The following is a 19,855-nucleotide window of genomic DNA, read 5'->3' on the forward strand; positions in this document are numbered from 1 at the left end:
AAAAACCTAATCAATTCGCAGTTTCATGGAGTTGGCCCCTTGGGGACCAATTTTTTTCCTTCAAGGAATTATGCTAAAAAAAAAAAAAAAAAAAACTTTTTTCCCGGTGAAACACTAAAACCTTGCCTTGTGCAAGAGTGTAGCCTGCAGTGGGTTATTGCCCTCCATTTTTCTCATCCTGTAGCCGTATCTAAACATTATTATAAGTCTTTCGGCAGTTAAAATCAGGTTTTGCATTGAGCCATTTGCTTGCCCAAGTTTACCTGGACAGGCACATTTTTAATGTGCATTGCATTCAAATGGCACAGAACACACAATGATAACAATACATTTTTCAGACATGCAGGACCATGTAGCAGGCCGCCCCCCCAATGCCAAGCACAGAATATCACAACACACAGGTGACGCTGTATAACTTTTTGGTTAGAGGCAGATTACTGCAGGCAGAGTTTGTGTGCTTACAGCTTTGCTCTCACTGATCTTTTTGTGTGCCTGTCCTTTTTATATGGTGTAAGTCAGGCCCGACATTCAGTTGCTTAATTGTTACATCAACACAATCAGGGAAAGTTCAGGGAACCATCACATTTCTATTGGTGTTCTAAAACTGATAAAAAGTATAAAAGTAGTTTTTTTCCTTAAACATTTTATGCGGAGTCAGCAGAGATAGTTTAGGAGAAACTCCATAACCTAAGGCTACGTACACACATTAGATGATACTCATCCGATTATTGCTCCAGGGCTAGTATCGGATGAGACTCTGATACGTGTACAGCGCTCACCCAACTTCATCCATGGATCTGACCTGGTGAAACCATTAATGATGCATAACTGCAACACAAGTGAAGGAGGGAGCGCAATGGGGTGCCGCTCCGTCATCCCCCCTCTTCCATAGAGCAGAAAGATGCTGTATTATGTACGGTGTACAATCATGCAGTTTTCCTACTTTTTTTTTTTTTTTTTAATTATTTAGGTTATCAAATTTACTTGTGTTTTTTTAGTGGGGGAGGGGGGTGCTCATTATAGTGAAAAGGTGATGGCATGCAAACCCCACATTTAGACACACTAGTTCAGAGATTTACTGAAACAGTTTATATTAAACCAAACTGAAAAACACCTGTACGAAGTATTTTAACCAAACTTTAATCCCAAAAAACAATCAAATTACAGGGGTCAAAAGGTTGGGGTGGAGGGAGTCTGAAATCTGTACATCAACAATATTACATTTTCTTTGTGTGCTGTGAAATTACAAGCAACATGGAACAAATGTAAGGTGCAATAAAAACCTATGCTTGTGCTGAAGGAAAGTCACTAAAGCAAAAGATTTACAGCCTAAGCAATAAAAGAGCCGACTATAAACGGAGGATAATTTTACAGACTGCTGCATCGTTGTCCATATGTAAAGGTTTAACAAAACTAGGTGCAAGGCCTAGATACGTTATTCTTCCAGGCTAGTAGTCCAAAACTGCTCAGTGCTTCTGGCCAAGCACCAGTCACATTTCAAATACAGGCGCTGCTTAGAGTCCAGCATCACGTGCCCACGTATCCACACGTATTACACTGAAGACTGTTTGTATGAAGACTCCATGCCTGGCAAGCAGTCCTATAAAACTTTAAACTTGTGCAGACACTGCTGCTGTCAGAGGGTGGGGAGTACATGGGGATAACATAGAACACATCTTTCCAACTGTTTGGTCAAGTGAAATTTAAATCAGAATGGGAGTTGGTGTAATAAGTTATAAAGCAAGTTCTTAAGGGGGAAAAAAAATGGCAGCATGTATTACATTTACTTGCATCCAACGATAATCAAAATTCTTTAGTAATTTATATATACACAATGATGCAATAAAGGCATTTCAGATCATATTTGGCCAAACTAAACTGAAATCCCAATAAATGGTCAATTTTGGTGCTGTGAATTAATGCACTTTTTAGCAAGCTGAACTGTATATGAGCTGTAAACCAGCTGACGCAAAGATTAACCAAAGAAAAAAAAAATGATCCTGAGACATGGTAAAGGTTAGTGCATGCTTACAGCAAAGATTCCAACTCTTATTCATCAGGGCTGAAATTGTACGGCAAATAGTGGATTACTCCCAAAACAATGCAGGGTTTGTACCTGCCCATCTCAGAAAAAGATTTGTTAAGTATTACAGAGTTTTGGTATGGAACAAAATTTAAGCTGTTTAACAGGAATATCAGGGTTTGGGCAACACTGAAGGACCAAACTGAATTGTAACAGATACAGTATAAATTTGGAGGTTTATTTGCCAGTTCATCTGCTTGAAAACATAACAGAGCCACATTTTCCATTACTGATTACAAGACACAATACAATGTGAACACCTAATAAAAAACAAAGTTAAAAAGCACGTCAAAAAACAAAAAATCTTTCCATCTTCTGTACACCGGTGAAGGCAGCCGAATTACTTTCTCTCGTTTGACCTGGAACGGCTGTGCAGGAGGGGAGGGGGAAAAAAAAAAGCAGAATTAATGATGAGAATAAAGGATTTATTTTTTTCTATTACAACATGTAAAAAGCCTTGCTGAAGGAGATTAAAAAACAGCAATATTATTGAAAGTTTTCAATAAAGGCTGAAAGCGAATGCTCAAGTTTGGAGATTGCTTCTTGTCTTTCACAGGTGTCTATGTGGCCTATATAGAAATCAGACATGGCTTAACCACAATATTTATTATATTTATGCCTTTTTATGTACCTGCTGTAGGTACAGGAACATCACTACCTGTTCTGCATGTTTGAAACCTCATATTTTTTAGTTGAGACATTAGTTGAATTAGTATCAATGCACAAACATTAGAACTCTATGGAAGTTGATTATGTCTGCAGTGTGACTGTAAAATTCTTTGTTTATCCCTCCTCTTGTGTTATTCTGTAGAATTTGGAAATGGTACCGAGTATCTGGTAGTATGCAGTCTTCACTCTAAGCTTACTATATCAGTGCAAAATTACCTTCTTGATCTAGAAAAAGAACGTGATGGTTTGTGATTCCTTTCTCTGGACAAAGATCGTTCTCTCCTACGATCTCTAGAAAGGGACCTGCAAAAGAAAATGCGTAAGTACACTTATAAAATGCAACTTTTCGAGAAAACAAATTAAATATTCAGGACCAAAAAACATTATGTATGTTAAAAAAGCTAGTTCAGTTTGGGTCGTAAAGCATTTTGCTGAATGTCACACACACATAAAATAAAAACGTCTCCGATACATGCTTTTGAACCACTGCCACTTGCATGAACAAACTTTAAAAGAAACCCTTAAAACAAACACTAAAGAAGACCGCAATTTTTCTTTAAATAAGGAAAAATAGGCTACCACTACTGACCTAATTTTAAAATACTCTTCTGGGCTTTATACCAATCCCTCAAATGCTAGGTCACGAAATGTTACAAGTATGCAAATATTAGTTTTAACTACACTAGAATTTTCAAAAGAAGCATAACATTCTCCATTTTTCTTTTCATCCAGATTTCATTTAACAGCTGGAGATGAGGACTAGAACCTTTAGGTTACTTATTTTATACAATGTCTGCTTTAAAAATGGATGAGCACTGATATGTATATGCACTGATTAATAAGGCTGCCCTGTATACGAGAACAAATATACAGCTTTTGACCCATTACCTTCTAATGCAGAAGTATCAAACTGGTAGTTTCAGCTGCACATGAACAGTTATTTATCGGGATCTATTGATCTTTACAACACTATTATTTTCTGGGTATGCATGTTACCATACACTCTTTTAGACCATGAAAATAAACATTTGATCACAGTACTATACAGCGATCCAGTTGCATTGAAGACAATTTTTACACCAATTACTCTGAATCTGAGCAACATCCAGGGTTGTCATCTCTAGTTACTGGGAGTCACACAAACAATAGAGAATTAAAAAAACCTTACCTGCTACGGCTACGTGAAAAGCTCCTCCTCCTTGGGGATCTAGTATGAAAAAAATAAAACAAAATTAACCTTTGTGGCGAAACAAGAATTTACCTACAACCGCTCAGCGAAGACCCAAGCAATTTATACCTACGTACAAAATAAACCATCGCTACCACCTAGAAGGTTGGGAAGAGAGACTGGAAGTAGAAAATTAAATAGTGAATTACCCTTTCACTATGGTGCTCATATTTGTCAGCCTGCTAGCTGTGGACCTAACTGAACACCACTTGTGAACCCAGACTAGCTTTGAGAGAGAAAAAAAAATTCCTGTAATCATGCAAACCAGGTGGCCATAGTAGAAACAAAATGTGCAAGTGGTGTTCACCTGCAAAATTGTGGGAAATTTAGGAAATTACCAAACATTAGCACATCTGAGAGAACATGTATATATATATACTTCTGAAACCTATTACAGTCTCAATTTGTTAGCTAAATTGAATGGTGGGTTAGTAATGAATACCAAACATTTAAAGATGATAGATCACACCTAAAACCTAGAGCCAGGACAGCAATCATGTACTACATTGCTCATATACTGGCCCAGATTCTCCTATTTAAAAAAAAAACAAAAAACTTTTCTTCTATCACCCTTAAAATCTCCAGATTATAAGCAATTTACCTTCAAGTTTATGCACAGCCAGCCTTAGATTGAGCAATGTAGAAAAATTACCTTCTTACACAAGCTGCTTAAAGTCTAACTTAAACCAGCAGAAAACTCTGTATAAGCAGGAAAAAACTTACTAGTTTTGGGGTTTCAACAAGCTAGAAATGGCGAAGATGCCGGACAGGTGGCCAAGTAGAATTTGTAGATAAGTTTTGCCAGGTGTTGCGTTGAATTTAGATGGTTTGCGAAGGGGGATGTTGTGGTTTTTCCTGCTTTTTTTGGTTAGCCGTAGGCTGGCGCTGCAGTTGTTGTGAAGACATTTTGTCATAGTTAACAGCTGTGCGGATTGGCTGGTAATGTGTGGGCGCTGAAGGTGGGCTGCTGCCGAGTTTTGGTTAAGGTTGGAGAGGAGGAAGGCTGAGTGGACAGCATGCTCGGGTACCAAAGGGCGGTGCAACCTGATGACTGGCCATGCCTGGGTCATGTGATACGACACCAGCCAAGCTGAATGGGGCGCGCTGGTCACATGACGCTGAAAGGGGTAGTTGACTGGCTAATGTAGACCCAGAGGGTGGTGAGAAGAGACATGATGGTGACTCTGTAACGGGTTTCATTTTTATTAGATGGACCAAAAGCACACAGAAAAGAAATACAAACAAAAAAAAACAAACAAAAACAAACCATCAGTATAACTACCTATTTCTAACTTTAAAGGGGTATACTTAACACTATCAGGACTATTAAGGAGAAAAAATGTATCCGATATAAAGCAAGCATAGAAACCAGTGAACCAAAAAATGCCCTTATACCCTCCTCCTTTCCCTCCACAGACTCAGAGCTCCCACACTGTTTGTATAGTGTGCAGGCATGCAAGGAGAAGACCAGTGAATGTCTTGTGTAAACTATACACAGGAGAAGGGCTCTTTACTTCTCAGCAAGTATTAATCTGCAGAGGGGAGGGAGTGTTATAGTAGATTGGGTAAAGGTGGGGAAAAGAGTAAGGGCACTTTGTATTTGAAGTGATCTTAGCTCTTAAGGGCCCATTCACGCCATGAATGGATTTTTTTGGATTAAGATGAACTGAGGTAAGGAAGCCCAGCTATTTCTAGAAGGGCTAGCAGAACACCTTAACCCACATAGAAGGAGACAATCTACTAATGCAAATCACATTGGGTTGTAATGGTTGTTGTAAAACATTTACAGCAACACAACAGTGTGAATGAGCCCTAAAATAGTTGCTTGCAACATACAAGGGGGAAAAAAAAAAAAAAGTTGTTTAGCACGGACATGTGCTGCTTTAAATGGGGTCCTTTGACCTGCACAATTTTAAGCCATAAACTGAATACAGAGAATATAGCATAAGCCTTTAAATATGGGCCCATTTATAAAAAATATTTTCCCCTCAATGCGTTTTTTGTTAAGGATGCAAAAACTGTGGTAAAAATGGCAAAAACAGAGACAAAGGGAGCACAAAAGATGCCATCTAAACATTGCAAAAAAGAGCAAGAGTTATGGACAGGCCAAAGCCTTCGGGGGTGTTATCATCAAATGGTAATGAAAAGCTGTGAAATACCAGCATTTATTGTTTTACAAATAAACCAATTGAAGGGATAATGCCTCTTTATAAATAGGCCCCCTCTTCTCTACATACAAAGCAAGCAGCAAATCAAAGTAAAAACTCTGGTTTTGCCAATATTTGCATGTACAAAACAGTTTTTATAGGATTCCTTTATGCAGGATATAATATGAATATAACTATGCTTTTATTTCTGTAAAAAAACCTCATGTACTACATTTTCTAAATATGTAAAGGTCCAATAATGCAAACTCTATACACAGCCTAAATATATTGATGGTGACCAGCCATGTACCTGTGTGCAAACTCACAAAGGAGCAACACCTCCCAGCTGTGCCACAAATCAATGTACTGGATGTTTCCCACATTGTGGAATACATGACATATGTATATACACAAAACCAGATTTTTTTGTTTCTCTTACAGATTGGGTTCTTGTAAATCAAAACTTGTAAAGAATGAAAGGAAGGTGTAATGTAGAAAAACATTACAGCAAGTAAATGATGGTTTTGACATTATATGGAAAAACTAATGCACAAACAAATCATGTATTTAAAAATACAAAAATGAGTTCAATGCAGAGGCCTTTTTCCTATTGAAGTTTGATGTTGTTGTTTCACCTAGTCACATAGGTCCCTATAAAGTGACAAATGATGCCTAGGTAAAGCAAAACATTTGAGTAAGCAAGATTAAGGTGTGTGGATGACTGGCACAGCACTCTGCGTGTATTGCAGCATTTCATGAATTCTAGTTTATGATGGGACATACTCTTACCTAATTAAAAACAGATACAAGTTTATCATGCACTAAGTACCATCAAACATGATATAATACCTGCGTCTTGGAGGAGGACTCCTCCTTCGGTAATCATCCCTAGGTCTCCTGTTCCAAGATGGAGGGGGGCCACGATTCCGGCTTCGTTTTTCACCGTTAGATAACTCAACCCTAACCCGACACCCACACATTGTCCTGAAAAAAAAATTAGTGTTTAATATGTGCGATGTGAAGATTTGTCTATTCCTGTCTACTAAGCCTTGCTGCTGTCCAGTGAGGCTGCCCCCAACAGTAAGGCTAAGAAAAGGGCCAAGTTCCATTCTTACTCTGGGAAAACCCAGGAAAGAAAAGTTTAGTTTCACTTGTCCTCTAGGTATTCCTAAAAACCCAATCAGACCAGCAAAATCCTTTAGGCATTTTACTTGAAAGGACCATACGACTCTTTACAACTATGGCCGCAGACCCATTATTTGTACTGCTCATGTTCAGGTCATATCTTTGAATGTGCTGCAAAATACACAGCAGAAGTCCATGCAGTATTTTGTTTACAAATGCACCTCAGCACAAGGTGGCACATGATTACCATGTGTTGTAACACAAGCCGCATGTCTCCTGGCATTCAGTACACCAACAAAGGGACCATATTTACTGCACTGCTCAGGGCTGCAATCACTGGCTATGCCAACAAAAAAAGGTTTATTATATATAAAAAATTAAAAAAAGAGGAAAGGAAATTACCGTCCATCAAGCTCTCTAACCGCATCTGCTGCATCCCTGGGATCTTCAAATTCTACGAATGCAAAGCCAGGGGGGTTCCTGGCAACCCAGACACTGCGAAGGGGACCATAGTAGCCAAAGGCACGCTCAAGTTCTGTCTTGTTACCATTGTTTCCAAGATTTCCTACATAGACTTTGCAGTCTAGAGGACAGGAGTCACGGTGCATGGCTGTAACATAAAAGCAAACATTGTTATATGCCGTCATTTCTACTATATTATACATACAAATCCATGTACACATCATTCACATTATGTACTCCATTTCATTTGTATCCCTCACATCATTGTAAAGTCAGTTCCATTATTTGTTCTATTACCAGAGCAACCATTCATTGAATGAAACCACTGCATGGGAGAACATAGTATATGTGGTTCTAATACAAAAGCTCAATATTACCATGGTTTTTATTATGCCAATGGCTTCATAAAATTCCAAAACAACAGATCACTCCCATTCTGAGCTCTCCTATTAAACCTTCTCATACATGGGGTGTGAAGGGGGCAAATACACAAAGGCTGATCCAATCAGAAGTGAATCTTACCTGGGGATTCAGCAGCCAATCAAAAGTAAACACCTTTTATTTAAGGGTTTAAACAATAGCAGATAAATCAGACATGCTGATAAATATGTAACAAAAGCAAATGTGTGTGTATATATATATATATATATATATATATACATATACATATATACATATATATATATATATACACATATATATATATATATATACACACACACACTATAACACATCCTGTATGATATCCAAATGCTCATTTCTAGGAAAGGCCAAGTTGGGGGAGAATCTTGCAATACATCTAATGATTACCGATCATATTATTGGCCTGGTTGGACTGCAATATTGGCATCAGATCTGAACCAAAGCCAATGGTATTGTTTGGAGGACAATGGACGGTGTTATACCTGCTTGTTATATGAATGACTACAAATCACCCCCACCCCCACAAAGGACACAATGCATGGATGCTAAAGCTTTGCCACCCCTCCCCCTTACAATAAACCTTTCCATGGCTGTAAATGGTTATCAATGGAAGAAATGGTGGGAGGTTTGAGAGAAGCCCCAGCCTTCCAGATCTGATGTCCGCCTGGCACACACACACATTATATAATATTATGTACATAGTCCTAGATAATGATTGAGCAGGAAAGGGAGGGCCGCATGCTGCTATAAACCGGGAAGGATCAGATGATACAATCTCATTGTACAATCATCATCTATGTACAGCTAGGACCGATCTGATTACAGATTAAAATGGATTGGTATATGGGAGATTGTACAAGGATTATTTCCCGCCCTCCCTCTATCTGCATGGTGTAACAATAGCAATGCTCGCTATGAATGAATGAAGCGGCCTACATATGAATGAAAGGCCCATACACACATGAATGAAGAGCACTGACCAATATTGGACGCTGTATGTGTGGAAAATACAATTTGTAAGCAGGCAGCAAGTGAATATAAAGCTATATAACCCCCAGCACCACAAGCACTGCTCTCATAGAGCTTACCTCACAATACCCCCCCCCCCACATCACATTACACCCCAACATAGGACTACAGAACCCTACAAGAAATGTGGATAATAATTGGCACCTATCAGCAGAATACTGAGGGAAGACAGAGAAATGCTGCGCAGGGCAGAGCAGCCATTACACACTTCCCGCTCGGGAAACAAAATGGCGGCCACTCTTTTGTCTCACACACAATAATACAAATAGGAATGAGATTGTTTAAACAAAGAAGATAAATATTCACTTTAAAAATAAATGTAATATTGGTAATTATGTGATGGTTTACCCATGATTTACCGCTTTCGTACGAGGCACGGGATCCGTGGATAGCTCTCGTCTCCAGACTGCAAATGATCTTCTCGTGGCAAGCCAAGCACAAAATGGCTAACAGGCAGAGGGCGGTGCTACGTCTATCTACCCGCGGGTGACGCGTTCTCTGACTCACCAATCCTAGCGAGGTAACAAAAAAAAGGAAGACTCAGAAGCCGCGCCCAAAGTGGCGGGTAGGAAAGGGGCGTGTGAAGGCGTGGCGGCCATGTTTGTTTAGGGAAAGGTGTGGGAGCTTCCTTGTGAAGGGAAAGTAAATGGTGAATGAGGGGCCGGGACAGGGCCACGAGTTGTTTGGGGGGGGGGTCAATGGGTTCATCGACTTCATGGAAGCTTTTATTGTTTTCAATCTATTGTCAATATAGTGATACTCTGCTGGTATATATGATGGAAGTGTGATACTCTGCAGATATATAAGGTGGGGCCGATACTCTGCAGATATATATGGTGGGGGTGTGATACTCTGCAGATATAGATGGTGGCGGTGTGATACAAGTATATATGGAATATATAGTGGGGGTGTGATACTCTGCAGTTATATATGGTGGGGTGTAATATTCTGCAGATATAGATGGTGGCAGTGTGATACTCTGCAGATATATATATGGTGGGGGTGTGATACTCTGCAGATATATATGGTGGGGTGTGATACTCTGCAGATATATATGGTGGGGGTGTGATTATGATACATGTATATATAGAATATATAGTGGGGGTGTGATACTCTGCAGATATGATATATATGGTGGGGGTGTGATTATGATACATGTATATATAGAATATATAGTGGGGGTGTGATACTCTGCAGATATATATGGTGGGGGTGTGATACTCTGCAGATATAGATGGTGTGGGTGTGATACTCTGCAGATATATGATGGGGGTGTGATACTCTGCAGATATATATGGTGTGGGTGTGATTGTGATACATGTATATATAGTGGGGGTGTGATACTCTGCAGATATATATGGTGGGGGTGTGATACATGTAGAGGGCTGCTGGTGGTTTCTATACTCTTGCTATGTCGGCTTCCTGTCTATAAGAAGACTACCCGTCCCATGATTTCTTGCATTGGGTATTAGGGATGAGAGTGTAGCTACAGCTCTAGCTATAAATATGGGCTGGCTACATAAAGGACATTCTGGTTGTAAAACAATTTGTAGCCACAGACATTAAGGATATACAATTACCTGTAAAGGATATGAGGTAATTATAGAGACTAATTGACTAATTAAACACATTTAAAATAAATAGGTGAAAGGAATGTATGATTAGGATATAAAAGAAATTGTCCTTTTTTTAACTTTAGTGACTCTTCAAATGTTTTAGCTTCAGAGACGAAGAAAAAGGGACTTTTAGTTATCTGTTGGCAGGCAGTGTGTTGTAAATGACCCCCTGATGTCCAAACTTAAGCCACGTACACACGTCCAATGGTTCTCGCCCGATAATCGACTCAGGGCTATCAGGCCAGAATCTGTCGTGTGTACAACGCCAGTCACCCATCGTCCGAACAACCGTCCTGGCGGATCTATGGACGACTAACGATCCCAAGGGAAGGGAAAGAGCAGAGCGTGCAGCGATGTGCCGCTCCATCGTTGTCCCCCTCCCCTCTCCATAGAGCAGAACGGTGTTGTATGTACAGCACTCATTCATGCATCGTGCAGACCTTAGTCGTGGGATAGGATCGTGATCCTATTCCAACTATAATTGCACGTTTGTATTCGGCTTTACTATAATAGGCTACCAATCTATCAGGTTTAGGTTAGGAGCTGAGGGCAGGGCCGCCATTAGAGATCTAAATTTTCCAAACTTTTTGCTCCCCTCCATAAATAAGACTTCCAGCTAGTTGTTGTTTTATAGTTGTAATCTGAGTTGCTTTTGACTGATCGAAGCTAATCTGACCTTGGATCATAACACTGCATCACAAAAAAAAAGTCTAATCTAATCCATGTTTTCTATAATAAATCAAGTGTGCTGAATCCAAATCTGAAGTCCAATTATTGCCTAGGACGTCAGAATCTTTAGTTAAGCTGCGTACACACCTGCAATTTTTCTCGTTGGAAAGGATCTTTCACGATCCTTTCCAACGAGAAAAGACTGCAAGATGCATGAACGATGCTGTACATACAGCACCGTTCATGCTCTATGGAGAGGGGAGGGGGAGAGCGACGGAGGATCGGTCGTCGTCCATCGTCCATGGATCCGCCAGGACGGTCGTCGGACGATGGACGACGACCGACTGTACACACGGCAGATTTTCGCCCGATAATTGGCCGATACCGATTATCGGGCGAGAAAAATTTGCCGTGTGTACGCAGCTTTAATTACGCGTATAGACACGATTAGCTACATTCTATCGTTCCGCAGTTACTATGTAATCTCTATACCTATACCTATAACTTTTGCCTAATATTTCCATGACATTACAATAATGTAGATTTATGTTGCAACAACATATACAAAACACATAATTCACCTGAGTCCTTGTTCAACACACATGTACATTTCAGAAGTGTTTCAGGCACTTATTTTTGCGTTTGTGGCTCTCGGCTGCCTCCCGTTGCAGAAACCAGCAGCAGTCACCCATCATGTTGGGGTTGCACCGGCCTTGATAACTTGTTTCCATAACAGAAATATCTTGATGGAACCTCTCCCCTTGTTCACCACTCACATCACCAAAATTTTGTGGGAGGAAATCCAGATGGGAATATAAGAAATGAATTTTAAGTGACATTTGGTAGCCAAGTTGATGGTATCCTGTTAGAATGTTGTTCACAAGTTCAGTATGGTTTTCAGCTCGCTGGCTGGTTACCCAAAAAGTGAATCCCAAGCAACAAGTTCAAGTGGGATGAGTTTGTCTGTGAATGTGGCATCATGCATCAAATTGCAGATTTGGGGACCAACCAAAATGCCTGCTTTCAGTTTAGCATTTACCATTGCAACGACAAAGCTTTCCATTTGGGCAAGTTTAATATGAAGTTACAGAAGGTAAACTTTCTGAGGATCAATGAGTGATTTATGGTTCACATTGTACTGGCCAACAGTGTGTTCAGGTCTGGGTGGCCATTCATTTACTTTGTAATGGTTACTGTCATCACGACTGTTCCACAGGCACAGAAAGCACATATATTTTGTATATCCCAATCGCAGGCCAAGAAGGAGTTCCACCACCTTCAGGTCACCCCAAACGTTCCACTTGTGTTCTGAATAGTTGATCAATTTCAAAATGACCTCCATGGATGCGTATGTCTCTTTCATTTCCTCGGCATGAGCAAGAGGAACAGAAGGTTTTTCGTTACCTTTATGCAGCAATACAGCTTTTAAACTTGCTTTGCTCGAGTCTATGAACATTCTCCACTGCTCTGGTATGTTTTTGCAACCTAACTCCATCATCAGGCCACTAGCAAATTCCACTTCTTTTATCTGGAGGCTAACAGTTCAGACTTCATTTTTGACAAAGACAGGTCCCTTACTAGATCATCTGAATCTGATTGGCTTAAAAAATGTGGCTTACCCTCTTCACATTGGGCCTCATAGCATTCATTAACATCAACATCATCCTCCTGTTCCTCATCCGATATGTCACTGTCAGTAACAACAGATGTAGGAGGGACTGGCACTGGCTTCTCTGCATCATGTGGCACTGGCTTCAGAGCTTCAGGCTTCAGATTGACAATCAGGATAGAAGATTTTTGACTTAGTCTTCTTCGAAAAGCCAGCAGTTTTACTCATACAAGAGTAGCAGTCCGAGTGATGGTCTTTGGCTAACACCAAACCATAGGCACAGAAAAAGGTATTTTATTCCCCTTTCCATTCAACCCTTGTGTTAGGCCAGAGGTAGGCAAACTCTGGCATTTAGGCCAGATATGGAAAAGCCAGTATTCCGGTCCACCCTAACGCCCCCCTAATTATTTATTGTTGGATCCGGCCTAATTGAACTGACGCGTTATCGCCAGTTCCTGCGATATCATCAAGTTCCCTCACAGTAACCCCAATTACAGTGCCTAAAGAGTAGAGGCAACGCGCAGCTACCAGTCTCCGGAAGGTTGACCTCGAACGTCGTGTCTTCAACCCCGAATGGACTGACAAATTATTCTTCGTCCAACGCGGCAACAAAGCCCTGTGTTTAGTGTGCAACGACACCAACAGCACTTAAGTGGTCAAATCTCAAGGGGCATTTCGATGCCAAGCACGCGCACACGTACAGAGACTACCCTGCGGATAGGTGGAAGACTGAGGCTGCTCGCTTGCAGTCACGGTTGGAAAAAACCTTTCCTTGGACACCTTGTTTCTTCTGGCCTAGTGTGCCGTCTTGAGCTCCTGAAAAGGTTTGGTAGTCCAAAAAGTTTGCCAACCCCTGTGTTAGGCCAACCTAACACCTGACAGCAGATATGAGGTGCCCAGTTTTTATCCCGATCTCCAATTTCACATCAAAAGTAATACATGTTAGCAAATCTCACCCTTTTGGTTGGGTTCTTGTGTTGATCACATGAGGTATGTTTGCCACAAATGTAGCAAATATTGTCTGGTTTATTAACACAGCTGCGCCTACTCATCTTTAGCTCAAAACAAACTCACTATGGCCTAGCTGTACTATCCAATAAGATTGTTTCGCACTGCAGAAAAGCCCTTGGCCCATCTCGCCTTATATAACTATTTCTTACATCAGCTTACTGACTTGCCCAGACATGCCCTGACGCTGCTAGAACATGCATGCCACCAGGGGGCGTGATTCAGCTGAGGCAGCAGCAGGCACAGTGTTAGCTGCAACTGTTATAATGTTACCAAGTAAAAATACATTACCCAATTACCGACCATTTGAACAGCTATAGCACGCTTATAACTGAAAATTTGTATGTGATAGGTAAATTTTGAGTTCAGATTTGGAATCAGCACACTCAATATTATGTAAATCACTTTGTGTTATTCCCAGTAGCAAAATTGCTGTTGTGCAGTGAATTTGAGCAATCCAGCACTGCGATACCTGTCACTGATAGGTATAGTAGGGCTCAGTCAATTCAGCTGCCAAATCCATTAGATTTCTCGACTGCTCTAAACAGATTCAATCCATGTCAGAATTTATGTGTTCTAAGCATCTCTATTTCCATCATTGCAAAAGCCAAGTCAAAGGGCCTGGGTCAACGAGTAAAGGAGCCAGGTGCAAATGTTAGGGTCTCCTTTGCTGGCCTGCCAGGTGCAAATGGAGCTAAACCATTTTTGGGCTAATGTTCAAGCTAGGTGGAAAGGTGAGCCAGGTATATACAGAGAGTATGACTAGCAAGCATAGAATTTTAAATTAATAATCGTGTAGTATCAAACATAATTTTTAAACCAGTCATTTAAAAGGCTTGGGAACTTCCGGGACTGAAAATTAGGGCAGGAAGCATGTTTCTGCCCCTTTTGGTGATTGGCTGAATGAATGAAAATGATACTGTTGTGAACTTCATTATCATTGTTTATGTTCATTTAGCTAATCATGCAAGAGGTGAGCTAAAGACATCTGGATAAATGTTATCACATGAACCGTCCATGTGGGCAGAGCTCACATCATTGTTTTCATGAATCCAGCCAATGCAGCAAGAGGGCTGCCAAGGACATCTGTCTTTATCTGACTTTATGCTTGATTTGCTGAATGCAGCATCAGAGTGAAATTGATGCTGGAAGGACTTGTTGTGGGATTCTGTTTGCTGCTTGAACTGCAATTGTAACTATTAGTTGAAAAAAAGGCTTTTATTCTAAGGCATTGCGTGGTAATTTCTATGTCTTATTTATTCCTTTCTGGGAATAGGTAAGGAGTACTATGTACCCCTGCACTTATTCCTCGGGGTAAGGGCTAGATATTTGAGGGTCCTTTTAATAAAAGGGCTTCCAGACTCCAAATAAGCTCCCCATCTGCAGACCCCAACAAGACAGTGGGATGAGGCCTTCTCCTCCAATGATGGCTCTTGCCACCTTCAGGAACAGGCAGCATCAGGTTTTTGCCAAAAGGTAGGGAGCCCATTTTTTACTTGGCCAACCAGATTCCAGAGGACCTTTTTTTTTAAATAGCAGAGGGGGTACACACATGTTTACTGCCAAAATTACCCATCCAAAAAGCCCCAAGTCTAATAAAGGTTTATTTAGAATGTAAAAACGATACATTTTTCATAACTCCCACAACAATAAGTCACATTCTACGGCTCTCCGACTCCCCTATGTGTTTTTTTCCCCTATCAACGTCAAAATTCTCCCAAAGTAAATTTTAGCTGATTGAATATTCAGTCCTCATCTCAACTGATAAATTGGATTCTGGGGTCCTTGTGCAGCACTTAAACATAAAAAGCTAAGTTAAGCACTTGATGCAAGTTTCCTGTTGCCGCGCGCCCTTGATGTCATTGCCTTACAGGTATATACAGTATACAGCAGACAAAAGGTTCTTGTTGGCAGTAAGTCTTCCCCTGATGTACCTCCATGTGTGTCTGTGTGTGCACCAGGAGAAACACTATAATGATTGTCTTGCTAATCCATACCCTGTTGCAGTTTAGCATTTTTGCCTCTTCGGGAAGACAAACCCCTTATACTGTAACAGCACAGATATTTGCTAATAGCTCACTGCTTGTGGTGCAGCATGGACACGGTTGTGTTTCAGCAAAAGAGGGTGTCTTCTACTAGAAGGTTTGCAGGCAGCCTATTCTGACACTGAATTTCTGGCAGACAAAGTGAGGTCAGGTATGATTAACTAAAGTGGCCACAACCTTTGTGGACTGTCTCTTAATGGTGAATGGCTGTAGGCCAGATTTTGCACATGTCAGGCAGAGTATTTGTGACTGTTCCCAGACAAAGGGCAGCCAGCAAGAATATTGCTGTTGTCAAACACAATCTTGCCTGACTTAGGATAGTTTTTGATCAGCTACCTTTTGGTCTGTTTTTGACAACAGCTCGGGCCCAGGGAGACCCCTGTTTACAAAGTATATAGGCTGCATGGCACCATTTCACCTATGATGTTGCAAATCCAAATGATGATGGCATACAGGTGACTGCTCTGTCATCACAACCATTTGACGAGACTTGGGACAACCTTTCTTAAAATATAAAGTGGACAATTGCTGAAAATTGGTTTGCATCCTTTATCATAAAACTAAAAAACTAAAAACCAAATTTTAAATATTTTTGTTGGTATATCATATTTTGTTAATAGTCTCCAAAGAGAATTATGCTGTGGAAGATATGGATGGCTTTACTAACTGACCAACATCATGATCCCTACTGGGCCTATTTTTTTGAGGTGGTTGGGGCTTTTGCTTTTTTACCTATGCAAGGTATGCCCTCAGCAATCCAAGCCAAAAAGTATGTTTCAGAAAATCAGATCTTCGTAAAATGTCTGGCAACCAAGCTGGTAGGATTCCCACACACTATATATCCAAACATTAACCGGTTTAGGTTTTCGTATTATTTTACAATAATTCCTACTGTATCCCCAAGTGCTATCTGTTGGCCGGAATGGAGGCAAAAAAACTCCCTGAAAATTGGTCCTGGTATGCCCAACAAAACTTTGCCTTAACCCCAGTCTCTGAGGTATCATATTGTATTGATACCAGTACTATATGGGGTTTGCCTTATGCTTTATACCTAATACAGGTAGTCCCCGAGTTAAGGACATTTGACATATGGACGACTCCTAGATACGAACAGGGCTTTCCTGCTCACTCGTGTGCAGGACGGAGGCTTGATGGGGGGAGGGGGGAGGTTTACATGACTTGCAGAAAAAGTATTTTCCTAAACACAGCTGAGTTTGTGGGTGATCTTAAGGACTGAGCCCTTCTGCAGCCTCTTGTAACTCTTTATTGACCAAGACAAACTCTGCAGTTGTTTCTTTTTACATATCAAAGCACAGCTTGCTTCAGACGGTAATGAATGTCTAGGCTCCATGAAGTTTATTTTTTTTTTTTTTTTGTGATTAACTCACAGTGAAGATTTTTATACAGTAACTGACACCACACTGCCTAATAATATGTTGAGACAAACATCTGTTCTAATTGCATTTAATAAAATAATGTACCTGTTCTGACTTACATACAAATTCAACTTAAGAACAAACCTACAGTCCCTATCTCCTATGTAACCCGGGGTCTACCTGTACTTATGAAGCATTTCAGCATGTTTAGTATTTTCACCCTAAACTAGCTGTACTAAACAGTAAAGTTGCAGATAAAATGCTAATTAGACTGTATTAGACTGTATTGAGTCTGTGTAAATTAGGCCATATTGAGAAAAATAAAATGCAAAGCACTGGCCTACATTTACCTGTAAGAATCAATAACATTTTACCCCAGGACCCCTTTAAAATACATTCTTTATAGGCATTTTAAATATGCAAACCCCAATGCCCATGTGCACAAAATCCTAAAGGTATATATTTCTGATATACATCATATAAACAACACGAAATCAATAGTACGCAGACCGGCCTTTTAGCTAATACGTGAATCGAAACTCTAGTTGTGGTGGAGCAAGAAAAACCTGTGATAGACATCCAAGGTGTGTAGTAAAAAATGGGTAGGTATGTTTGTCATAAATTCTAAGTGTTATGGTATGATATTTGGATTTGCATTCATCATGTTTGGGTACCTGCACTGTTCACATTTGGTTACATATTTATTTTTTTATTAATAAAACAAAAAGACATACTTTCTTCATGTTTTTTTCACTTTGGATCCACGGATCTCCGGACTCCTGACAAAGTGAGCAATGTAAATTTTTCAAAATGGTGAAAATTTGCCTAATTTTTGTAAAATCAATTTTGTAAAAATTGCCATTCCATCCCTACTGATGTTTAAAAAAATAATTTTAATCCTCCTTTAACTTTTTGAATAGGTAAGGTTACGTAAAAATGAAAAAAAAAACAAAAAACATAGGTCTCACAAGTGGTTTCCTGAAATGGTTGTACCAAGGAGAAAATTCCAGTCTGCAGTCCACATTACTATGAGTTGTTGTAATCACTTTGTTGTGAACAATAGACCCCATGGTGTAAGTTTATAATATATGGTCATTTGAATCCATGTTTAGAATTTTGCTTTTTATATTACTTTAATTCACTGACTTTAAATGAAAAAAAAGCGACTATGCTAAGCTTACCAAAAAAGCTGATGTGGATATAACTATGAAATTGCTTTTCATTACACTAAGTCCATTGGGAGCCTCAACCCAACAACGACCATGGTATCAGCTTTCATGAAGGCAAAACATTGACTCAATGTAGTAGTACTGAACAAACTAATCTCTAAATTCCCAGCAATTTTATTTAGACGTTTTACTATGTGCAGTATTTAGGTTTCTGTATTGCAGGTTTTGGTCGTTTTTAGGGATGCTAGGCTTCTTTTGTTCTTCATAGCCCCCTCCATTTACTTCCCTATGTGAGTTCCTCAGTAGAGACACATCTCTCCGGCCAGGGTTGTGAATAGCTCCCAGTAATCCTTGTAACCATCTCTGGCGAGTAATTTCTTCAATAGTCTTTCCTTTGTCATGCATTAGCTGGGCTTCAGCAACAGACCTCTGTCTACAAAATAAAAGATAACATTTAATATTTAAATAAACATTTAAAATAAAAAAATTTGTTTTACAGAGTTGTCTTATGGTTCATTTTACAAGGCCTGAATCATCTAGTAACTCACACGGGTGCCAAAATGTGTTTCCTGGCTGGTACTAAAAATGAACTGTCAAAGTTTATTGTAGCTTTTGCATTAGTGGACAACTCCAGTTCCCTGGGGCCACTAGGAGTAGCTTTCTAATTTTCTTCACAGTATGGCAATTAAATGTTTCATTAGTAGTCACATAATTAGGTTAATAATTTATGCAACATTGCTTCTATCTAACCTTCTAGGCTAGTCTCTACGATATTAATTTTAACCAATGGAGCCACTATAAAGGGTCAGGGGTTGCCAACCGGTGTGGTCCGTAGGAAAATTTTGGTGGTCCGCGGCTTAGGCCAGAGCCGCGGACCATGTCCCCCATGTGGATCACAGGCTCAGGGTGGTGGGCGGGTTGTTTCTCTGGACACAACCCTCCCACTCTTCCATCACAGGCTCAGGCCTGCGTTGAGAGAGTGGGCGAGTTCTGGCACAAGTTTGGTGACCACTGATATTGGTGATAGAATGTAGTTGTGTGGATTTACATGCCAACATGTTACTCCAGTGATCAGAAGGTTGTTTTACATATTTGTTGGAAGAAAAATGTGCACATTACATTTGATGTACATTGCATTTCAGTACATATGATTGTTGTATACAGAGCTGGCCAACTGATTGTAAAATTTCACAAAAA

At 40.0% G+C, this 19,855-nt stretch overlaps 1 protein-coding gene across 3 annotated transcripts; it reads right to left on the reverse strand.

Annotated features, from left to right (window-relative positions):
- Window positions 1-1,117: 1,117 nt before the first annotated feature.
- Window positions 1,118-9,672, reverse strand: SRSF3 (serine and arginine rich splicing factor 3). Of its 3 annotated transcripts, XR_011922792.1 has the most exons (7): window positions 9,515-9,672; window positions 7,655-7,862; window positions 6,977-7,111; window positions 4,704-5,164; window positions 3,921-3,959; window positions 2,969-3,055; window positions 2,437-2,451 (listed from the first exon to the last, which is right to left on the reverse strand). XR_011922792.1 is itself a non-coding variant. In XM_072426531.1 (6 exons), the coding sequence occupies exons 1-6, from the start codon at window positions 9,516-9,518 to the stop codon at window positions 2,424-2,426; spliced, it is 501 nt and encodes a 166-aa protein (XP_072282632.1). In that variant the 5' UTR covers window positions 9,519-9,671; the 3' UTR covers window positions 1,118-2,423. The 3 variants fall into 3 exon arrangements, 2 of the variants coding, with proteins under 2 accessions (XP_072282632.1, XP_072282640.1); XM_072426531.1 differs by lacking the exon at window positions 4,704-5,164 and having other exon boundaries at window positions 1,118-2,451; window positions 9,515-9,671; XM_072426539.1 differs by lacking the exon at window positions 4,704-5,164 and having other exon boundaries at window positions 1,118-2,451; window positions 9,526-9,661.
- Window positions 9,673-19,855: the final 10,183 nt, after the last annotated feature.

The sequence above is a fragment of the Pyxicephalus adspersus genome, chromosome 1, assembly GCF_032062135.1.
Source record: "Pyxicephalus adspersus chromosome 1, UCB_Pads_2.0, whole genome shotgun sequence".
Taxonomy (NCBI): Eukaryota; Metazoa; Chordata; class Amphibia; order Anura; family Pyxicephalidae; genus Pyxicephalus; species Pyxicephalus adspersus.